Source organism: Mya arenaria, chromosome 8 (assembly GCF_026914265.1).
Source record: "Mya arenaria isolate MELC-2E11 chromosome 8, ASM2691426v1".
Classification (NCBI taxonomy): domain Eukaryota; kingdom Metazoa; phylum Mollusca; class Bivalvia; order Myida; family Myidae; genus Mya; species Mya arenaria.
The window spans coordinates 48,811,911-48,819,496 of NC_069129.1; the positions used below are offsets into that span (position 1 = coordinate 48,811,911).

General features: G+C 35.6%; 1 protein-coding gene across 1 annotated transcript; it reads right to left on the minus strand.

The window, feature by feature from the left end:
• Nucleotides 1-574: 574 nt before the first annotated feature.
• LOC128244316 (uncharacterized) lies at nucleotides 575-6,124 on the minus strand. Its single transcript, XM_052962331.1, has 5 exons — nucleotides 5,979-6,124; nucleotides 3,240-3,279; nucleotides 2,690-2,845; nucleotides 1,610-1,718; nucleotides 575-741 (listed from the first exon to the last, which is right to left on the minus strand). The coding sequence occupies exons 1-5, from the start codon at nucleotides 6,122-6,124 to the stop codon at nucleotides 575-577; spliced, it is 618 nt and encodes a 205-aa protein (XP_052818291.1).
• Between the last annotated feature and the right edge of the window lie 1,462 nt (nucleotides 6,125-7,586).

A 7,586-nucleotide genomic window follows, 5' to 3' on the forward strand; every position in this document is an offset into this window, starting at 1 on the left:
GACTTTGTATTTAATGCAAATGATAGGCCTTTATTATTTGACTTAGATATTCTGATTAAGGTTTTGTGTGCAAGCACACATTATATAAATATCAAAGCAACTACTTGATGTATTGCATTGAGACTTACAATTGTACTCAACCATCAAACTTCCCCATGTAAGATAGCTCTTGTTTGATTTAATGCAAATAGTTGCCCTTGATTATTCGACATAGAAAATCTGGTTAAGGTTTTGCGTGTAAGCACACATAAGTAAATTTCTCAGCAACTACTCGATGTATTGCATTGAGACTTTATAGAATGGTATTCAACCACTCAATGTCATTGAATAACCAAGATATATAACTGTATTTTGCAAATAATTGCCCTTTATTATTAGACTTAAACATTCTGGTTGAAATTTTCCATGTAACCGTTTCGCCAAAACTGTTCAATCCTTACACTGAACAGCGGCGGAAAAGTCGACCCCGCTATCTCTGTGACAGCTCTTGTTCCTTCCACCCCTTTCTCTTCAACACTCAATTCTTGATCAAAACTGTATGACACATCTTTACATATATTTCTATCAACTTCATCTAATCAAACAATTTATCATTAAACTCAACTCTTTCAACATCAGTTTCACCTCGTTTTACCACCAAATCACTACTATGCCCAGCAGATCTCCGTGCCTGTTTCCTTTTCAAATCTCCCTGATGTTCAAGCTTCTTTCCCTCTGTCTCCTCCAGCTCCAATTCTGTATCTGGAGGCCCCGTGTGAAGGTTGTGAAGTATATATTTGCATCTGGCGAGCTACGCTGATATCCCTCATGAACACGACCGGAGGCACACGTCCACACACCTCTTTAAATAAGCACTCTTACTCCCAAATAAGATTAACCAAATTGTTTATTCTTTTTTTAATATACCAAAAACGATATATACATGTCAAAAACAATGTTTCTTGTGAAAGATAACGAGTTTAATATGAAAGAAATGTTCAGTAAACACGGAATTCCTACCTAATGAGACGAAAGTAGATCACATTAAATCTAAGCACTGAACCAATGATATTTTTCGCGGTTTAAGTTATTAAATTCACAGTTACAATCAGTTATTTATATTTTTCATTAAAGGTTTATCAATCGAAATTTATGTCCGTTATTTGTGATACATGTGTATATATTGTTTTAAGACTTTAATGCTGTTTCTGTCAATAAATGTAGTGATGGGAATTGGCTTTAATTACATTAAAATTTATCGGCTGGAAGCATTTAATCTGTTATTGACTAATAAACAGTGATTTTCGGTCACTGTCATTAATGGATAATGTACAATAATCTTCCCAATCTTATATACTTTTACTGTTAATGATTATTTTAAACTTCCAAACTTTCAACAAGTTTTCTTCAAAATCTAGGAAGTTTTTGTACTTCCAAGGAGTCAATTTTGGAAGTTTTAGCCCGTTTCTAGGGAGTAATATACTTCCAAACTTCCTTTAATGGAAGCCCCCTATATTAGGCTAAGTTTTTCACAAGATGGTCTCAATATGTATGTATGAGGGGTGATTAAGATCACCATAAGATGTTTGTTTAATAGAGTCCTAGGCTAACTGTAGTGGGCAATGATCACCTGAGTTTGCCAGCCTGTGTTTCAAGGAGCTGTTAAGTTTGTCTTTTTCTTGCACTCCGCTCGCCTCCCACCAAACCTTCAGTGCAGAGTAGCTTGGAACAACTTCAACCTGCAAAATTGAACCAGGGTTGCCTTAATGAGAAGGGAGTGCAGTAATCGGACAACATAGAAGCCAATTAGGGCTAGTAGTCTCATCTCTAGTTCAAGCGCTAATGTAATATAATAGTGCAAAACAAACTAAACTTTTATATTAAGTTACATCCCTCTTGAGCTGAGCACTCTACTTTGTTTACCCTTAGTTTTCAGCTACATGTATCATGCCATCACATATTTAATCTCTTCACATTCTTGTTCACCAGAGTGAGGATGATTTATCATAATCAAACCTCTGGCACCAATTTCTCGAAACTTCTTTAGTCCCTTATAACAGGATTAAGCTAATCTCACTATTTTTGTTGTTCTATAAAAGTGTTATATTTACGTCTTCAAGATTTTTTTTAAATTATGTAGGAATAATCTGTATGATTATCAGAATAAATCATTTTTTCATTTATCAAAATCCATTTATAGAATGTATTTTGGCTAATTGAAATAAACGACTTATGCCTGTTAAGCTTAAGAAGATTCGAGAAATTGGGGCCAGATGAATGAGAATGTCTCTTCATAACATAGCTTAAATGATATGTACAATAAACATAATATCGGAACATTTTGTTCATATTCTTAATGCTGTAACCTTGGTTTAGTGAAGCCTATAATTGTTTTGACATGTACATTTCTCACAAGTAAATTGGTGAGTATAAACAGGATTTGAAGAAGTGAGTATTAAGTTGGGCATAACTTAAATGTGGTTGTTATACTTGATAAATGTAGGGTCTGTGGAAATCATATTGGGTCCTAATGGATTGCTTCCAATCACTGGAAGTTTTATTAAATAAATTTTGGGGGGTCCTAGCCATGCATGGTTAGTTTAAAATGGTCATCCCTAGCTTGCACATTGAGTCCAAAACATGTGCATACTGCAAAATGCGATGAAACTATACATGTGTAATAATAATCATGTGTCAATAACCATTTCACCTTGATTATGTTTACAAATACATCCATCTCCCCGTTGGCGAATATCTGCAGGATGGTATCTTCAAGCACATTGCCCACCCAGTTGGTTCGACGTATCACCCCGTCTGAGTATCGTACCTTGCTCTTAGCACCGGATTTGACAGTTGTTCCCTGGGCCTAAAAATAGAAACAAAAGATCAATACAAGATATACTATAGAAGCATATAAGCATTCATGTTTAACATGCAAAATCTTCACACATATATCAAACCGGCCAAAGAAAAGAAATCGCCCAAGACTACAGTATAGTAAAATTATTCTTAAATTCAAATCTCTCTTAAATGGAATACTAGTATTTGTTTTTGTCATCAAGCATAAACATTTTTTATAAGGGTGTTGAACTTGTACCATCCACACAACATCAAAACCTTCATAGCTATGCTCCTATACACTTTAATAAAGAGTTTTAAGAAATATATATAAAAAAAAATACCAGGGTAGTCGGTAATAAAACCTCTGTGAGCTTATATGTTTTAGGCCCTAATGTCAAATTTAATGAATCTTGTCTTACCTCAGGATTGAAAGGCACTGACCAGGCTACAGTCTTTTTCCTGGACTGTACAACAGCCATATATCAGTGTGTTTTAATACATTTTTAATGGTCGGCATCTAAGAACTATTTATTATTATGTATCACCCTATTTTGTACTTAAGAGGGCCATTTTCTCAGTAGCATGAAGTTCTGCCAGATAAGCAATTGTATTACTGGTTATGACCACTTGGTATGAAATACATTTATAAAGAAAATGGTTTCAAAAGTACTTTTTTATTTGCATAGTAAAACTGAGCAAAAAGGACAATTATATGAAAATAAAATAAAACATCAGACTGTCATAAATAGAGCAAAACAGAAGACTAACAATCAAATGTCTGTTGGTTTCTCAGAAATATATATATATATACATGTTAAAAACATTGTAATAATTCTATACATTAATTAATACACACCATGGTAATTTAGAACAGACTGTTTACCATTTTCTGTCAAGAAATTTTACACTACCAACCACGCATTTTTAGCTACAAACGTTTAGACACAGTGGGAGAGTTAGCATCATTGCGAAGAATCACAGAAAAATATTCCGCGGTAGCCAATGCCGTGGTGCGCGTCATCACAGCGTTCATCTGCTGCTACAGCATACGTCTTCCGAAAAACATGCATGTGGCGTGTCGCCTCGATGCTGCTTACCACTATGTAGGTATTTTAACAGATAAAGGTGGTACAAATAGAAATTTGTACATGTTAATTGAACCACGAATGCAGAATGAATCTCACTCAATTGCGTGGGTAACCTTACCCTGAAGCTACCTTAATTACTGTAAATTAACACTATGCAATGCAGCGTATCGCAGTGACTCAATGCGGTAGAACGTGGGGAAAATTATAGAAAAGAACGCGGTGGGCATTATACAGTAGAAACTCACTAAACTGGAACTCCACAAAACCAGAATCTTCGGGATACCGGACTTTTTTCAGAGTCCCGGTTTTCCCCTTCTATTTTCAATGTAAAAAAATCCCTACATAACCGGAACCCCGGAATTCCGGATACAGGACAAAAAATCGAGAAATTTTTTTAGTTGTCAACGTTATTTTACCTCACAAAACCAGACATATATTTGTTCCAACATGTCAAAATGATTTTGTGTATTAGGAATTCGCGAATCGCGTGTCCCTTTGTTTTGACAGCCAGTGCGTCGTTAATAAAGAACTAGAAACGGTTATTAAGTGATCATTTTGGAGGGTTGTTTTATCTAAAGACTTCTATGACTGAATCAAATTAAAGCAGTGCGTTAATTAAACTATCAAACATATTTAACAAGCATTAAATTACAGATAATTGCATAATTTGTTTGTTTGTTACGCAATTTAAGAACTTTGATTGGTGATGAAGTGGTCATTTTCACGAGGTGTTTTATTTTAAGACTTGGAAAAAATGTTGATTATAAAAACGCAGAAATGTTAAATTATGTTGATCACTTTTGCATGTGCTTTATTCATGTCTCAACCTCCGTCTAAACGTCGAAGAATTGAACTGTCCCTAGAAGACAAAATGAATCTCAACAAATCCTCACTAAACCGGAATCCTCCCTAAACCGGAAATTTTGCCCAGTCTGGACCTTGTCCGGTTTAGTGAGTTTCTACTGTACTTAGATTTAAAAGATAAAATTTGCAGTAGAAAAAATCAAGGGAGAAATGTGAAAAAACTGCATGGTTGGTAGTGCAGATAAACTGATCTTATATAGCTAAAGAGGGCTTTTTTTCAATGAAAGAAAAGTTAATTATTTGAACAAACCATTTTTGCAAATCTGAATTATTTATACAGGGGAGTAGAAAGTATGCAGTTGTTTTGTATCTTGCTACAGTTTGTATGCTCTCTTTTTAAATTAAAAAAAACAAATTTATATTGAAAACACATATTGCGATGATAATTATTAATTTAATTCAAATACAGATTCTCTGAAGTGTAAACTGCCGAAAACACATCAATAAGCTGCTACTAACTATTATTTGGCACTCACTAATAATTCAAGATAATGCAAGTGTCCTGGGAGTGTGATCATAGCTGACCTATTCCTCGCTCATGTTCACATAAGGAAATACAAGTGCCCCGGGGAAATTAATCTAAAAGCAATACAATTTTTAAGAGACACTAGTCCATATAAACAGCCACTTCAGAGTCTTTGACAATTTTTGTTTTGGCAACTCTCAGTTTCCATATTCCACTTGTTGTTTTCCAAGTCAAGAATGACAGATCCAAGGGCTAAGTATATTGAGCGGCAAGATAACACGCACCTACTGGATAGTTAAAAAATGGCAATGCTTTGTAGATAGAAGCCGATCTGAATAAGTGTTTCATAAAACACAAGTGTAATAAGATAATAGTATTGGCGAAAAATAATTCATGTATAACCTTTGTATTTTGATTTAACAATTAAGTAATAAATATTGTGGAGTTACAGTCGAAGAATATATTATACATTGGTATGAATCAGTCTACTTGTGACGTTGTGAGAGTAAAATAAACATCCAAATGTTTTATAAAAGTTCCCTTAACGCGCATTATTGTGGCTACAGTGATAGATTTTAAAAAACACACGCCCCAGTTAATGGGCGCGTATATGGCCTAGGAAAGGACCTTCAAGATTGAGAGTTTACGAAACAGACAGTTTAGGAAAAGACCATAATTCTTCTCAACTACACATGTATTCGGACAAAAAAACATTAGGATTGTAATTCCTCGTCATTTACCTATTTCCTTTGTTCATTATTTTCTTCATCATAGGAGACACTTCAATGCTCTTGTTTCTAATGAAGAATACCCCCTGACCACGATTAAGCAGTAAATAAACACTATTTTTAAAAGTGTTTCCAGTTTGTCGCAAGGGCGCCGCCATCTTGAATTGCAAAAATTATAGATGAAATATTATGCACGAAAAAGGTCAAACTACACTAATTGTTATGCCGAGTTAAACAACCAACTTCTTCATGTATACCGCTTTAATACAGTCTCGGACACTCGAATTCTTTCTTGTCTCAAAAGCAATGTAATGGTTGCTGGACAAAATGCGAAAGATTTGGCAAGGATGGAAGGATTAGTTGCCTTATTTATTTCCAAGCAATGCAATTGTTGCTGGGCAAATGCGAGGGATAGAGCCAGGACGGAGAGAATGGTCGCCTTGTGCGTTATCAATGTAATGTAATGCTTGCTGGGCAAATGCGAGGGATAGAGCCTGGGCGGAGGGGTGAACCGCCTTGTTTGTTTTCAAAGCAATGTACTGGTTGCTGGGGAAATGCGAGGGATATATGACAAGGACGGAGATGAGTCGCATTGCCTGCCAGTTTCCAAAGCAATGCACATAATGGTTGTTGGGCAAATCAGACGGATAGAGCCAGGACGGAAAGAATGGTCGCCTTGTGTGTTTCCAATGTAAGGTCATGTTTGCCAGGCAAATTAGAGGGATAGAGCCAGGGCGGAGAGATGCCGTGTTGCCACTTCTACAACAACAGCTACTACTATTCCTTCTACTAACTATCATATAACTACTACTGATGCTGCTAATCTCGCGTTAATCAACTATATGTTGCTGTGAATGAAGGAACTAAGCTTTTTGAATCAATGCGAAGACCCTTCATTTATCTATTTATAATGAGCGCAAAGTACAATGAACCCTTAAAGGGACTGTACACCAGATTCGCACCAAAAAATGTTTTGTTCTGTAATGAATCTCAGGACAATTATCTAATGGAATGTGTTACGCTATGATATCATAATTGTAAAAAAAAGTACCAAAATGTAAAAAAAAGATTGTGTCGGAGACCGGGTTCAAACCCGTGTCGCCAAAATTTCAGTCCAGCGTCGTATCCACTGAGCTACGACGGCTTACTCTGTTCATTACATAATTAAGCTATACACGTACCTCGGTAATATCACGTGATAACACCGACTAGCCAATCACGCATAAGAAATGAATTCTACCTGGTAGACATACCCAGTAATCTTTTTAAATGAAAAATACGAAATAACTGCTCAACTTAAATAAATTGTAAACTATTTGGTACTTCAGTTAGTAAGTTTCAATGCATTGTACACATCGATGCCAAGTTTATGTCAGTTTTCGACAGTTTTCTCTTTTTTTTCGATATTTTATCATACGGAGTACAGCCCCTTTAAGGAGATTTTCGACATCCACAGTTAAACGACTCCCCGGTATCACTTTATTAAATATACATGAGTCATAACATTTTGAGCCGGTAGTCGATAAGTTTGACTGGGGTTCGTGATTCTATTTGGGTCAAAATACATCCTCACACCGGCCAAATCCTAATAGCCTCTTATAGAACAATATCATAATCAAG